General features: G+C 39.4%; 1 protein-coding gene across 1 annotated transcript in view; it reads right to left on the reverse strand.

The window, feature by feature from the left end:
- Positions 1 to 66: 66 nt before the first annotated feature.
- The window catches only part of LOC126253555 (WD repeat-containing protein 75), a 201,885-nt gene continuing 184,945 nt past the window's right edge, over positions 67 to 17,006 (reverse strand). The window contains exons 14-15 of the mRNA XM_049954963.1: positions 10,822 to 10,907; positions 67 to 433 (exon numbers count right to left, since the gene is read on the reverse strand). Coding sequence (XP_049810920.1) covers positions 163 to 433; positions 10,822 to 10,907 — 357 coding nt within the window. The 3' untranslated portion in view covers positions 67 to 162. The remainder of the gene's footprint in view (positions 434 to 10,821; positions 10,908 to 17,006) is intronic.

The raw sequence follows: 17,006 nt of genomic DNA on the forward strand, positions 1-17,006 counted from the left end.
TCTCAGTGCTATTTAGTTTTGGTCCCTTGCAAAAAGCATACTCAACAGGCACATACAAGTTTCCATGTTACTGTTATTTTTTTGTGATATTAAAATTCTCAAGTCAACAGAAACAACGAAAGTTTTTAATTTTTTACAGAAAATATTGAAAGATGTGTAAATTTACTCTGTTTCTGTGCTGGATTTCTCAGGTAAGAGTGCAAAAGACCAGTTAACATTTTCATGGAGAATACTTTCCAATTTTGCTTCTATATCAGCAAGAGCCACCTTTTGTGATTTGACTTTTGGTGTTTTATGCTGAAGGTCCAATTTATTATCACTTTTTGTAGGAGGTACTGGTTTCACTACAGATGTTTCACTATCATCAGTCTCCATTCCTGAGTCCTCTGCTTCCATCTCATCATCATTTCTTTCCATGCTACCATCTTCTTTCCTGCAGAATAACAGTCTTTTTAATTTCAAGTTCAAACAATAGAAAATCCAGGATGAAATAATGACAATATTATGAAAAGGACAATTGCTGCTCACCACGTAGCTGAGATGCTGAGTCACAGAGAGGCACAACGAAAAAATTAGATTTAAAGTTTCATGAATTTAAGAAAAAAATTATTGTTGCTGTGATATTTGGATCTAAAATGTAGTCTTAACCTGTACTGGCATTTCACTTCAATGTCAAAATTTACCATACTGAATCTGTGTCTGTGTCTATCTTATGTACTTGGCAGGTCTTCACAGAGCAAATTTCAATTAGGAAACACAATAATTATGGTGTCCAGGTGTCTATGGAGGTAACTTCAGATATTGGGTCTATGGAGTTGAGTGCAGTATTGAATGGGGTTTGAGTGTCTTCAGTTAAGAGACCATGGGAGCCAAGTCCAGCACGTGTTGAGACCTAATGGCAGAAATAAGTCTGTAGTCCAGTCTGTAAGCAATGATCTCTCATGGCAGGTAGTGCTGTTGCTAGCTCTCAGCTGTGGAGATCAAACAGCTGATGGAGAAAAAAAGTCGCTTGTAGAGCTATAACAGCAGAGGCATTGCCACAGAGATGTATACAAAATCCTGGGGCAAATAAATCAGAAAATTCAGAACACACACAATCCAATTTACGATAAGGCACTTAATCTGACACCAGATGCACCACATCCACAATAGAAAAATCAAAAGCAGCAAAGGCATCCAGCCCAAACAAACTTTCAGTATTAGCCTCATTAACCACGAAGTATGTAACGGAATGGACAACTGACTTGTAAATTCTGCAGGTTGTGAATTGGCTGCAAACAGGAATCTACTAATTGTATAGCTTACCAATAGATGATCGACACATGCCAACAGTGAGGACCCAAGCCTGGTGTACATCTTTAAGTTCCGTAGGGTCACGATGGCCCCCGTGTCGACTTGTAGGATTAATGGCTGATCCATCACTTGCACTTCAATGAAAAATTTGTTCTGATCTGGAGACAATGGGGAAACAGTATGCCTATTGATGTCCACTGATTCCTGCAATGGCTCCTGGAGGTGCAGAGCATGGCATACTGCTGTTACAGAGGCCCACCACTCGAGGCAGGCCATCCAAGTGTGATGTACAAAACAACAGGGGTTAAAAGCAGGTAGCATTCACTGCTCCTGCTGCCAACAATGTGTTTGTCCAAATTGACCAATATGGCTTGTTTGTACTTCAGCTACTGCCCCTTCCTCCAGCATGCAAGGCTCCATGCACCGCAGCTGCATCATCAAACTTAAGAGCGTGTTGACCCACCTTCTGATCCAGGGCCAATGAATGATTGTGTCTCTGACCATGGTGTCTACATAAGACTCCTGAGACTTAGCCATGACAAACAGATACTTACAACTGAGGCTGTGAAGCTTGGCTGCTCGACCTCGATACAACAGCTGCGAGTATTTGCGACATTGGTGGAATTCCACACATGTAGTGACATGTGTATGCTTCTGCTGATAGGAGGACAGAAAAGTCACATATTGTCAAAAGAAACAGTGCTGGTTCTTGCAGAGGAGCTAACTGGCATAATAAGTGATTAATATGAGAGGGTTTTCATGATAAGAAAAGAGCCCTACAGATCTCCTTGTTGACCATCCAGAAAATCACCAAATGTTGGTGAGGCTGCTTATTATAAGTGTCCCAGACTTCCGTGGAGTCATCATAGGTTGGGAACGGCGGCACGTCAACAACCTGAGGCTGAACTTGGGTTAATGTGCCCAACAACTGTTCCAGCATGGCTGTATGTGCCTGCTGTTGTTGCAGAAAGAGCTGAAGTAAAGCTTACCAGGTGTACAAGTACAAAATGCAGATTTGAGACAGCAGATGTCACACCAATGCAGTTTGTGCTATAAAGATTTGACACTGTGCCATTTTGTTGTGTCATCAACAAGTGTCAGAAGTACATGAGTGATAAATTGGAAAAGTCTGTGCATAGTATTGTAGTGCTGTGTTAAATACGTGAAAATTTATACCGAACAAAGAGCATTCACAGACAGCATTAATTTTTTGTTTTCATTTGAAGAAAACTGCTGCTCAATCATACTGATTACTTTGAGAAGCTTATGGTGAATATGCTCCATTGCAAGATACATGTGAACGACGGTTTCAAAAATGGCGATTTTGATGTTGATGACAAAGAATGTGGAAAACTGCCAAAAAAGTATGAACATGTGGAATTGGAAGCATTATTGAACAAAGATAATTCATAAACACAAAAATAGCCTGCCGAGCAATTGGTTGTTAGTCAATAAGCTGTTTCGAGTTGGCTACGAGAGATGGGGGAAAAGTGCAAACACATGGGAGGGTTTGCTCACTCGGTACAAAAGGAAGTCATTTTTGCATCATATAATTGTAGGGGAACAAAAGTGGATTTATTTTGTGAATCCCAACTGCAAAAAAATCATGGGTAGACCAAGATACACCATTCACATTGAATGTAAGACCGAACTGCTTTGGCAGAAAGATGATGCTCCGTGTTTGGTGGGACCAGAGAGGCATGGTCTATTATGAGCTGTTAAAATCCGGGGAAACGGTTGATCCTACACATTACCAAAAACAATTGACCAGTTTGAACTGTTGGCTGCCTTAGAAAGGCCACAATATCGAAGAGAAGCAACACAAAGTCATTTTTCTTCGAGACAATGCTCCTTCACATACGGCAAAACTGGTTCATGACATGTTGGAAGCACTCAGCTGGGACGTTCTACCCCATGTGGCTTACTCACCAGACAGTGTTCCTTCCGATTACCATTTGTTTGCATCAAGGGGTCACACACTTTCTGAGCACCACTTTGGTTCATACAAAGATGTGAAAAAATGGTCCATGAATGGTTCGCACCAATAGGGGAAAATTTTTACTGGTGTGGTATTCAAAAATTGCCAGGAAAATGTATAACAAATGATAGAGCGTACTTTGAATTAAGCACTATTTATCATTCTTCTGAATTTAACATGGCTTTTATAGACAAAAAATCCATATTTCATACTTGTACATCTGGTATATGGAGAAGCCAAATAGCAGGAAATCGCAGAAACCGAAACACATGAAAATTCAACCCTTGTTGTTGTCACTTGTGCTCTAACTAGGAACACAAGGAAACACATGGCAATAAAATAAATACAATTTATTGAGTCATGAAGTGCAAGCAACACAAATACAGTTAAGGTAGTTAACTCTCAAACACATTAACAACTGAGGGACCAGAGGTCCATGCTTGTCCTTATAAAGACACAATCAACGTTAGCATCAGGTGTCACTGGTGTAGTGCAGTGCATGCATAGTGGACCAGGTGATGGCAGGCAGTAGCTTGGCTGCCACTGCGGCCACCTCGGGCAGTTACAGGTGTGCCATTTGAATGTTGGCGTGCACTGTGTGTACCATAGTGGCCCCACTTATGTCCACTTGGGTGGCAAGTTTAGGTGTGAAGATATTCATATCAATAATACAGGGAGTAACTGTTGCTGCATCAATAATGCAGGAAGATACTTGTAGCAGCTGTTGTTGCATGCCAGTGTCACTTCTATTTTCTTGTGTGAACTTTTTCCAACCTGTGTCTTGACCTGACATGCTCTTGGTTTAACACTAGAAACCCTCTCTGTAGCATGATCCTTGTAAATACTAACATCAAAAAAAGTTTCCATCACCCCGGTCCCAGAACTCCTGAAGATACTCTATCACAGACACAGTCCCTTTGACTGTTCAGAGATGTCACTAAACCAGCGCAAAGATGTAAACAACCATGCATGAGCAATGTCTATTAGACAGAGAGGGTCCGACAGCCATTCAGTTCCAGTCATTCCACCAAGAAGGATGTACATGGCTCATGTTGTCTGTAGTTCAACCATGACTAGACGGTCAATATCGCGGTTCGATTGTGTGCCAGGAAGGACTCTCAACAAGGGAACTGTCCAGGTGACGCGGAGAGAACAAAAGCGATGTTGTTTGGACATGGAGGAGATACAGACAGGCAGGAACTGCCGATGACACGCCTCAACAGGCTGCCCAAGGGCTACTACTGCAGTGGATGACCGCTACCTACGGATTATTGCTCAGAGGAACCCTGACAGCAATGCCACCATGTTGAATAATGCTTTTTGTGCAGCCACAGGACGCCATGTTACAACTCAAACCGTGTGCAATAGGCTGCATGATGCGCAACTTCACTCCCGACGTCCATGGTGAGGTATGTCTTTGCAACCACGACACCATGCAACACGGTCAGGCTGAAAGCCTTAGACACACTGTCCAGACTGTGCAGCGAGGTGGAGGTTCCCTGCTGTTTTGGGGTGGCATTAGGTGAGGCCGATGTATGCCGCTGGTTTTCATGGAAGGTGACGTAATGGCTGTACAATATGTGAATGCCATCCTCCGACTGATAGTGCAACCATATCAGCAGCATATTGGTGAGGCATTTGTCTTCATGGACGACAATTCGCACCCCCATTGTGCACATCTTGTGAATGACTTCCTTCAGGTTAACAACATTGCTCAACTAGATATGATATGTAACTATGAGCAATGGAATGGTCCAATAATACTTTTATGCATAGAACTGAAGCCAATATCAACCATCACTGTGAAAGTTCATTCGCAGTGAGGAAAATACATTAAAAACAAAGAACTAGAAAGACTAACAAAGTATAGAAGGTAGATATGAAAATGACTAGAAGGTATGAGAAAATATCAAATTTTGACTAACAAGGAGAGCTCCCCAGATGTGGCATCAACTTTTTGAAACCACTTATACTGTGCTGTAGGTTAATCCCAGGTATCACACCCTGCATCCATTCATTCTGGTGGGCCTTCACTTGTGGGTTTCAATTGTGTCGGGTGCTGTCTGTTTTCTTATCTTTACCAAAATTACTCTGATCATTATATTAATTTAATTTATCATTTTATGTATATTCTTTTCTTTTCTAATCCTTTGCCACATTATTTTAACATCACATTAAAATTTTTATTTGCTCTCAGTTTTTACTCCTTTTTTATTTGCAATTTTTGTCCATGTCATTTTAAATATTGTTATTTATCCATCCTGATATTTAAAGGTTTAAAAATACTGATCTTTCATTTAAAAAACAAAAGATGAAAGAATTTATTTATATCAGCTGTACAAAGGTGTCAAAAATATATTCTTCACTGTAAGATGTACATAGAAACATTTAAAACAAATTCTTATGCAATCATGGGCAAAATAATGCAGATGAAGATTTAAATGAAAGAAAGTTTCATAAATTAAATTTAATTCATGCATAATAAGTACCAAAATAACAATTGAAATAACATGGAAGAAAATATAAAATGCTGAAAAGGAAAAATATAATTGGAAATAAATACATAAAAATATGTAAAACCACATGGACAAAAATTCCAAATGACGAAAGACTAAAAAGCTGCTTCAACAAAGATAAGAAGGAAAAAAGGCACTTGACAGGACTGAAACCCTTGACCTTGTGGCACCAGCCAAATACAAGGTGTGATTCAGAAGTTTCAAGACTGGTTCTTTTCTGAGTAGGGGAGCGCACGCGGACTAGTTCCGCCGGGTGGGGGAAGTAGTGGGGGGGTCTCACGGACGCTGCATCAGTTGGCTCCGGAACCCTGGAGAGAGCGCATCACTTGCAGTGTGAATGCGTGTCATTGACCTCAGTTGAAAAGTGAGAGAGGCGAAAATGGAGCAGCACTTGGAGCACCGTTATGAGATTACGTTTTGCGTGTGACTGAACAAAACCGTCACGGAGACTCTCAGTATGATTCAAGAGGGCTTTAAGGAAGATGCCATGTCCCGTGCAATGGTTTTCATGTGGCACAAACGTTTCACAGATGGTCACGGGAATGTTGAAGACGACAACCACTCTGCGAGGCCATCATCAAGCCTATGTTTTCATCAAGTTCGATGTGACAACACTGCCACAGCCACCCTACAGCCCCGACTTGGCTCCAAGAGACTTTTTCCTCCTCCCCCAAATCAAGACAGGCCTAAAAGGGAAGCAATTCGACTCCATTGACGCCATCCAGCAGGCTTCGATGAGAGCCCTCGACAGCATGACGCCCGAGGCCTTCCAGAAGGGCTACGAACAGTGGAAGATGCGCTGGCAGCGCTGTGTTGATGCTGAAGGATCATATTTTGAAGAGTTTTAGTCCACTGTACTTAAATGTCCAATAAATTTCTAGTTCTAAGTTAAGTCTTGAAACTTTTGAATCACACCTTGTAACTTAACCACTAGAACAATCTACACTCTTGTAAAGCTGTTTTTAAGTAGTAAATCCTACCTCTGGGGACCTCTTCTAGTCAGTCTTTGCTTTATGCAGATTTAAAAAACAAATACTGGGCTGTGAAGCAAACCCAGAAGACATAAGACTCAAATTGTAATCTAATGGTAATGCAAGAGGCTGAAATTCAAAACAGATAAAAAAATGATGAAGTGAAATGTCAGAAGTATATCATAGGAGGAGTAGCACTGAAAATTTTCAAGGCAGTGACCATCAGCATTAGTAAAATCATCCAATGTAGTTCTGAAAATTATAAATGGAATGTAATAAAAAAGGAAAATTAAGACTGGGCAAGATACCATAGGTACAGAGACACAAGATGCTTAAAGCTACTGACACAACTCAGGAAATACTCCAGATTTCTTATAAAAGAGAGAATAAGAACACACTGAATGAGTTAGGAAGATCACAACACAGACTATTTAAGAATAAAATTATCTGGAAGTCAAACATGTTGAGTCAGAATGTGTGTGAGAGACATGTGAGCAAATGGTGAGAAAGGTTATTGTATGAAAAATTAAGGTTCTGAGAAAGTAGGTGAAAATCCACATTACATACAGAAAAAATGGGTGGGAGGGAGAGGGTGGGGGGCACATTAGTGGCAAGAGAACAAGAAGGACAATACACTAGGTAACAAGGATTCCAAAGCATGGAAAAAGAGGAGAAACTGGATGTGGGAGAAATGGATGACCCAGTAATGTAGCAAGGTTTTTATTTTTCTGAAATAATGCCCTGAAATGATGACCAGCCAATATAATATTCTCTGGAAACCATCTCCAACAGTTTGTTATCCATTCCGCTGATACTGGAGACGTCCTGGTCAGAACCAGAGCTCTTTATATACCCATTTCCACACCTGATTTCTCTTATCCCCGTGACTGCACTTTGTTCTGAACACTCCTACCACGAACTATAGCACCCCATTTACTAATGAAAACCTGTCATCAAAGGGAGAGCAACTTGTTAAATAATTTACCCTTATATCGAGGCCCAAGTGACGCCAGCCGTAAGTGAAGAGGGGCACTAGAGGTGCCACAACAGTAAAATTTCTGCACAGAGCTTATCACAAATAGTATTGAAAACTAACACTGGTGAAAGAATAAGAGGGAAAATAGAGACCGGGGGGAGGGGAGGGGAGGGGGAAGGGGGGGGGGACCATAAGTCAATTTTGTAGAAAAATATTTTCAAACCAGCCCTAAGTATATAGTGTCAACAAACAGTCATAACAATGGTGCATGTGCTGCTGCTACACACGACATGTGGAGTCAGCCTTCTGAGATCAGTGACTCAAGAGGTTTGGTGCTCTCGGTATTTGCAACCCACCTGACGTTCATTTGCAGAAATTTTTTCAGTCAACCTCTTTTTCCCTGTTTTAGAATTTTTTTTACTCAGCTTTCCTACACATTTAAATTTATTATTTTTTTCTCCTCTCTGCCTACCATCCTCCTGTTAACATTTTGTTTGTGACTTATTTCTACTGGTTTATAACCTCTCTACCACAAAAACCTCTCCTGTTGGCCTGAGACTCCGGGTGTCCTCGCAAGCACCCTTCAGTCCTACAAGTTGCTAAAAACTACCAGTTATCATGTTTCTTATGATTCCATCTGCTGTTACTTAGTGAGTAAATTATTTCTCACCATGTATTATAAATTAAAGAACCCCCCCCCCCCCAATCATCTTTTTCTGTCTGTATGTTATGGCTATCTCAGGAACTATTGTAGGGATTTTGATATGATTTTCATTAACTGATAGACTAATTCAAGAAGAAATTGTGTGTCTATAACTTACTACTGTTATCCCAGGCCACTCATAGACATTTTGTGCTATCAATGCGCAAAGTAGGGGCAGGTCACTAGTTATAAATGTATTCAGTCCATCGGTGAATTATGTTAGTTTGTCATGAGTAATAAACATATTCATGTTGAAAAGAACATGATTAAACCAAGTAAATAAATATATTTACTGGGCAACATATAAAGAATTTGTGATGGGTTATTTCCTGATGAGTTTGATATGAGAAGCTCACAACAGTTAACAAAAGCAAAAGACAAGGTCCTGGAAGGAAAGAAAGAACTATTAAAACATCACAAAACTTTGCATTTCATGATCTGGAAGTTCAAGAGCAAAGAGAAAAATAGTTACAGAAAAGTATTTCAATAAATGGTAAAGAAAACAAATGTTCAAATGTGTGTGAAATCTTAAGAGACTCAACTGCTAAGGTCATCAGTCCCTAAGCTTACACACTACTTAACCTATATTATCCTAAGGACACACACACACACACACACACACACACACACGCGCCAGAGGGAGGACTCGAACCTCCACCAGGACCAGCTGCACAGGTAAAGAAAACTACACTGAAAAGGAGAAGTCCCCAGGGATGGGATCAACTTTTGAAATAGCCTATACACTGATGTAGGTTAGGGTCCCAGGTATCTCTTTTTTGTGGACATTCACTCTAGTGAGCCCTCATTTGCGAGTAATCAGGGAGAAAAAAAAAAAAAAAATCATAATTTTGCGTGATATTCTACAGCCTTAAAACTGAGAGCTTTGTATTTAGTGGTGCAGAAGGTCTGATTCCATCAGATGCTAATGCTTCACTTTTTTTAACAGTTATCAAAATGATTTTGATCATTATTTTTATTCAATTAATTGGTTTAAAATTTTTAAAATTTCTAGTCGTTTGTCATGTCATTATAATCATCATACTAACTTTTTCATTTCCTCTTATTTTTTTCTTCTAATCATTCTGTCTTCATTTGGAATCTTTTTCCATGCAAATGTAATTATTTTTATTTACCATTCCCAATATTTAAATGTTTGGAAATGTCAATCTATTGGTTAAAAAACAATAGATGACGTAATCTAGTTATGTTTGCTGTGCAATGGTGTAATTTTTTTCTTTTAAGAAGCACCATTATTTTGTATGGTAGACACCAAACAAATATTTAAAACACAAATTCGTGTTGTACTATGGACAAAATAATGCAGATGAAGATTCAAACAAATAATAGGATTAAAAACTTATGCTTCAAACAAGGGAAAAAATAATGACTGCAATAACACTGACAAAAATATTAGGTGATCAAAGAGAAGAAATTTAATCAAAATTAATACAACAACAATAAATATCACATGCACAGATATTGCAACTGCAAAAAAAGAAAACAAGCTAGTAATAAAAAAATAAGAGTAAATGTAATAGTTAATACGATGGTTAAAATGACATGACAAAGAGTTAGAAATTTTAAAAAATTACATTTCAACTCATTAATGAACAAAAAATGATCAAAGCCATTTTGATAACTATTTAAAAATAACAAAATCTGACGTGCCTGACAATAACAGAACCCTCGACCTTCTGCATGTCAGCCTTGTATGATAACCACTGTGCTACAACACCACTAAATCTAAAGCTGCCAGTTTTAAGTGTCTAGGACATCACACAAAATTACGAAATATTCTTTCATGGTTTACCTGCAAACAAGAGCCCACCAGGATGAATTGTCACAGTGTGTGTGATCCCTAGGATCCTAGCCTACATCATCGTATAGATGGTTTCAGAAAGTCGATCCCACGCCTGGGGACCTCACCTTGTGAAGTAAAATGGTAATGGCAAGCTTTATTGCTAAACTAAGAATAGATTTGGCCTGGTTAAATGTTAATAATCTTAAATAATGAAGAAGTAATTCATAATTAAAAATCAGTAAAAGATTAAAAAAACTGAACTATTTGCAGTAGAAGACAGAAACTAACAGATACAAAGTGAGTGAGGCTACAAAGACATGGGTGAAGGAAGCTGCAGAGGGAAGGCAGAAGGGAGGGGAGGGGGGCAAACCGTCTTCAGGGTTACAGGATATTGATGATAGGGCTGCACTGACTGGACTATGCACACACTTACTGCCTTCCAATGCGAGAGACACACTGATGAGGCAGAAATGTGGAAAATGTTTAAGGATGTATCAATGAATCTTGCTATATAAATGTTCATAATATAATTAAAATTGATTGCAAGACACTATATGATAAAAATAATAACACTGATACGAACCTAGACTTTGTTACTATTAAAGCACGTAAGAATGGAGCACACAGCAGAGAGATTGGTGGCATGGTGTGAGCAGGTGGCTTCAGCAACTGGAACACAATAGACATTATCTGTAAACATAACTAGTTTCATAAGAAGAAAAGTTTACAAATACAACTACTTGCACTATAATATGGCATTTGCATTGAATTCTAAATAATAAAAGGTTTAAGCCACAACATTTGTTGCAAAACTATAAAATTAAGTCTCTGAAAATTTTCACAGATCTTCTCAAAAATTTTTTAGTGTTCTGTGAACTTCCATGCTATTATTGCTATGCGTCTACTGCAGTGTGCTCTGTGCAGATAAGCAAATTTATAAGTGCAAAACAGATTTTTGCATTATGAGCACACCTCTTACTATTTAGCAGATGACAATGGTACATCCCTGCCACAAAACCTGTGGCAGGTTAACATTCAAAGCTAAGAAATTACAGGAGATCCATCAAACTATTTCACATAAGATACTCAACTGTGCACAACTGAATATATTTAATTATGAAGCTCTCTCTCTCTCACTGCAGGGTCAGTCCATGAAATGTTTTGTTACATCTGTAACACTTCCCGTTCCTTTGTTTAGTGGCAAATCAACACAGCTCGCATCAGCAAACCTTCATTGTATATGTGAGAATTATGGTAACACTTTCAACCTTGTGTTTGTATCTCTTTATTCAAACACAACAATGTTCAATGTCACTGCATCGTCATCAGGCTCCTTTTTTGGCACAAACTGGACCTGTAACCAACTTTCCATACTGCCAAACAACTACTTGTTTTATGCGTGCAGCAGGCACTTCATACATGAGCAGGCCTGCAGTCACCGAGTTTGAATTTCATCTCCCATTATGTCAGTATGGACAGTTGGTTATACATCCAATTTTTGCCAATAGAGGGGCTTCATGACTGTGTAGTGTGTCACTAAAACCAATCACATCTGAATAAAGAGACTCAATCACATTACTCCTCATGTACTAACCAGCAATCATCCAGCTCTCCATCTGAAATGGAAGATAAAACAATGGAAAATCCCAGATGGAATGTAACAGTATTATGAAACATGTTGGAATTGTGTGAACAATATATTTCGTGTGTGACGGAGCAAAGTGCACTGTGTAAAATAGACCTCTTTGGCATTGCCTAACACTCTTTGTGTGTACGGATTCTTGTGTTGTGATCGCTGTAATCTTTTTTTGTTCTTGAATGTGCAAATATAGTTATTAGTAAGATGTCTCTTTTCTCCTTAATACTTATTCAGCTGTGCAAACCCCAACAGGTTATGGGCCCAGCGTGCATTTGGAATAAGTATATCAACAAAATAGTAAGGAGAAAGTATTGGAAAAGTTCCAATTTACGTGAAGTGCGAGTGATCCTTACAAGACTTTACGTGAAGTGCGAGTGATCCTTACAAGACGATCGCAATTTTTTTCCGCATTATTTTTCGGTGTTCTTTACGGCAATAAAAAGCAAGTTACCGTTAAGAATGAGTGCGGCACAAATTCCACAGATTGAAAGACTTATAGGTCGCGAAAACTATGCAACCTGGAAGTTCGCAGTAGAAGCGTATTTACGTTTAGACGACCTATGGGACGTGGTAGATGGGACAATGAAATCCACAGATCAGAATTATTCAAGTAAGGATAGGAAAGCAAAATCAAAATTGATATTGCTAATTGATTCGGTGAATTATGTTCACGTTGAAAAAGCTGCTACAGCGAAAGAAGTCTGCGACAATTTACGAAGTGCATTCGAGGATGGTGGTCTTAAGAGAAAAGTAGGATTATTACGCGAGTTAATTACCACTCGTCTGGACAAATGTAAGAGTGTAGACGAATACGTTAACAAAACATTAACGACGTCGAACCGACTGAGAAACATCGGATTCGAGATCGCTGAAGAATGGATAGGAACATTGCTTTTGGCAGGACTGCCCGAAAGGTATGCACCTATGATTATGGGACTTGAAAGCTCGGGTATACCAATCACAGGCGACAGTGTTAAGGTGAAAATCCTGCAGGACGTAAGGAGTGCTCCAAGCTGTTGTACATTGGAGAAGGAAGGTGCGTCTGCTCTCTACTCAAAAAACAAAAAGAAGAAACCGGTGAGGTGCTATAAATGTCGGAAGATGGGACATATTGCGTCTCAGTGCAAAGAAAAAGTAAGCCCAGGATCAGACACTCAGCGAAGGAGGTATGTTACTGATAGCCCAGAGAGAAGGACCAATAACAAAGGTAAAGCACTCTCATGTTTTTATTCTTTCGGTGGGATGAGCAACCATGATATGGAATGGATTTTAGACTCAGGTGAATCTGTGCATATTGTTAAAGATAAATCACTTCTTTATGACATCAAAGATAAGACTCATATGGGAATATCTACTGTTGATGGCAACAAACTCCAGTGTCACCTGGCTGGGAAACTAGATCTACATGTAAGTGTAAATGGTGAATCAAATATGGTTACAGCACACAATGTTCATTATGTAAAAAATGTGGCAACTAACCTGCTGTCTGTAGGGGAAATTGTCAAGAAAGGAAATACAGTCACCTTTGACATGCAGGGTGCAAGAGTAATCAGTGAAAGTGGTGAAGTTATAGCTACAGCAAGTAACGAAAGGGGTATTTTTAAGTTGGATATCGTTGACAGTAAACATAAAAATGTTAGTGATTCAGTATATTCAGCAGAAGGTTTTTTATGGCACCGGAGGCTTGGACATCTAAATAGAAAGAGTATGTCTATAATAAAGGATATGGTAAAGGGAATACAGAATTTTAGTGTGTCCAAGGATCCTTGTGAGACATGTATAAAGGGAAAATAAGCAAGGTTACCCTTCAAGACTAGTAAGAGTAAATCCACAGAAGTCTTACAGTTAATCCACACAGATGTATGTGGTCCGATGGAGTGTGAATCCATAGGTGGGAATAATTATTTTCTTTCGTTTATTGATGATTACTCACGATATACTCATGTTTATTTTCTTAATTCTAAAGACCAAGTGAGTGATATCTTTGAGGAATATTGCAATATGGTTGAAAGATGGACAGGAAAGAAGATCAAGATCATCAGGTCTGATAATGGGAGAGAATATATTAACCAGAAATTGAAGAAACTTATGACAGAAAAGGGAATCAGGCATCAAACTACCATAAGGTACAGCCCATCTCAAAATGGGGTTGCTGAGAGGGCTAATAGGACCATTGTTGAGAAAGCAAGGAGCATGATGACTGACGCTGAATTATCCAAAGATTTTTGGGCAGAGGCAGTGTCAACAGCTGTATATTTGAATAATAGATCACCTACAAAAGCATTAAAGAGTAGAACCCCTTATGAAATATGGGTAGGAAAGAAACCTGATCTAAGCAATATAAGGGTTTTTGGGTGTGATGCAATGGCACATATTCCAAAACAGCTAAGAGGAAAGTGGGATCCGAAAGCTAAAAAGTATATTTTTGTAGGCTATTGTGAAAATTCAAAGGGCTACCGATTAATGGATCCATTGACTAAAAAGATTGTCACAAGTAGAGATGTAATATTCTTTGAAAATAGAAAGGACTCAGAAGAGAGCAAAACCACTAAGTCAACTGCACCTAGTTCAGAAGGTGAAACCTTGTGTGAGGAAATAGGAAGTGAAGAAGAGGAAGACGACAGCCAAGGACAAATGGAAGCAATTTATGATGACAATGAGTTAGAAGATGAAAAACATGAAGAAACCAATGTAAGGCGTTCTTCTCGTGTACCAAAACCGAAGGAATATCCGGATTTTGAGATGTATACAGCACAGTCTTTTAATGATGAGCCAAGAACAGCAGAAGAAGCAATGAGTGGTCCAAACTCTCAAGAATGGAAAGAAGCGATGAAGAGAGAATTAGAATCTTTATATCAAAACGAAACCTTTGAATGGGTAGATATGCCAGGAGATAAGAAACCAATGCAGGCAAGATGGGTATTCAATCTGAAGAACCCTGAAAGCTCATCACCAAAATACAAAGCAAGACTTGTGGTAAAAGGATATTCACAGAAACAAGGGGTAGATTACGAAGAAACTTTTTCACCTGTAGTCAAGTATACATCAGTGAGATATCTTTTAGTCTTGGCAGTAAAACGAAATTTAATAATTCATCATATGGATGTTAAAACGGCATATTTAAATGGGAAATTGGAGGAGGAGATATATGTCATTCCACCAAGGGAAGCCATAAAAACCAGGTCAGAACGTAAAAAGATTTGGCGTTTGAGAAAAAGTAGTTATGGACTTAAACAAAGTGGACGCTGCTGGAATCGATATCTACATGAAACTCTAATAAATATGAATATGAAGCAATCCAAGGCAGATCCCAGCATTTACTATAAAGGGAGTAAAGGGAGAAAAGAAGAAATAATAATAATGGCGATATGGGTGGACGATTTCTTTATCCTGACTGAAAGTGAAGTCCAAATGAGAATTTTCAAGAAACAGCTGCAAACCAAGTTTAAGGTGCATGATTTGGGAGAAGTTAAACGTTATTTAGGTATGCAAATTACTAAGGATGAAGAAAGACAAGAATTGAGCATAAGTCAATCATCATACACGGAAAAAATATTAAAGAAATTTGGCATGAGTGATTGCAAACCCATAAGTACTCCAATGGAAGTAGGAGTGAAGTTAAGTGTAAATGAGACTGATGTGGAATGTGACAAGAATGTTCCTTATTTAGAAGCAGTAGGGAGTCTGTTATATTTGTCTCAAACATCACGACCCGACATTGCTTTTGCCACCAATGCAGTGAGCAGATATTGCAGAGACCCAAAGGAAAAGCACTGGAAAGCTGTAAAGAGGATATTCCGATACCTAAGAGGAACCTCAAACTATGAGCTAAAATACCATAGAGATGGTAACGCAAAACTAGAGGGATATAGCGATGCGGACTGGGGGAGTGAATTGGGAGACAGATACTCCACCATTGGCTGCTGTTTTAAATTAATGGGGGGCCTCACATCATGGTCCTGTCAAAAGCAAAAAACTGTTGCATTGAGCACCGTAGAGGCCGAGTATATGGCACTATCCTACACCACACAGGAAGCATTATGGCTACGAAAATTAATAAGTGAAATAGAACCCAATTTAATTGAGGAACCTACAACCATCTTCTGTGACAATAAGGGAGCCATAAACCTAGCTAAAAATGATGTTACTAGTGCTAGGACAAAGCATATTGATATACGGCACCATTTCATTCGGACCACGTAGAACGACAGAACATTGCCGTGGACTATCTGCGTACAGAAGACATGTTAGCTGACCTTCTGACCAAACCCTTGGAAAGGGAGAAGTTTGAGAAGATTGTGGGACTATTTGGTTTATCTTGTGGAAGCAACACACAAAATATAAGTTCAAGGAGGGGTGTTGGAATTGTGTGAACAATATATTTCGTGTGTGACGGAGCAAAGTGCACTGTGTAAAATAGACCTCTTTGACCTCTTTGGCATTGCCTAACACTCTTTGTGTGTGCGGATTCTTGTGTTGTGATCGCTGTAATCTTTTTTTGTTCTTGAATGTGCAAATATAGTTATTAGTAAGATGTCTCTTTTCTCCTTAATACTTATTCAGCTGTGCAAACCCAATAAAACAGATAGTTGCTACTCCCCATACAGCAGAGATGCTGAGTCACAGACGGGCACAACAAAAAGATTGTCGAAAAGTGAGCTTTTGGCCTACAAGGTCTTTGTCGAAAACAGACAACATATACATACATACTCACATAAAAGAACTCACACACGCATGACAAAAGTCTCTGGCATCTGAAGTCAGACTGTGAGCAGCAGCGCATGATGGGAGAGGCAACCGGGTGGTGGAGGTAAGGAGAGAGCGGGCGGGGTAGGGGTGGGGATGGTAAAGTGCTGCTAGTGGGAGCATGCAGGAATGAGGTAGAGAGTGGGTAGGGTAGCTAGGTGCAGTCGGGAGGTAGACGGAGGACGGGGGTTGGGGCGGAAAAGGAAAGAAGTAAAAAGACTGGATGCGTTGGTGGAGTAGAGGGTTGGGCAGTGCTGGAATGGGGACAGAGAAGGGGATAGATGGGTAAGGTCAATGATTAACAATGGTTGAGGCCAGGAGGGTTAAGGGAACATAGGATATATTGCTGGGAGGATTCCCACTGCACAGTTCTGAAAAGCTGG

Source organism: Schistocerca nitens, chromosome 4 (assembly GCF_023898315.1).
Source record: "Schistocerca nitens isolate TAMUIC-IGC-003100 chromosome 4, iqSchNite1.1, whole genome shotgun sequence".
NCBI classification, from domain to species: domain Eukaryota; kingdom Metazoa; phylum Arthropoda; class Insecta; order Orthoptera; family Acrididae; genus Schistocerca; species Schistocerca nitens.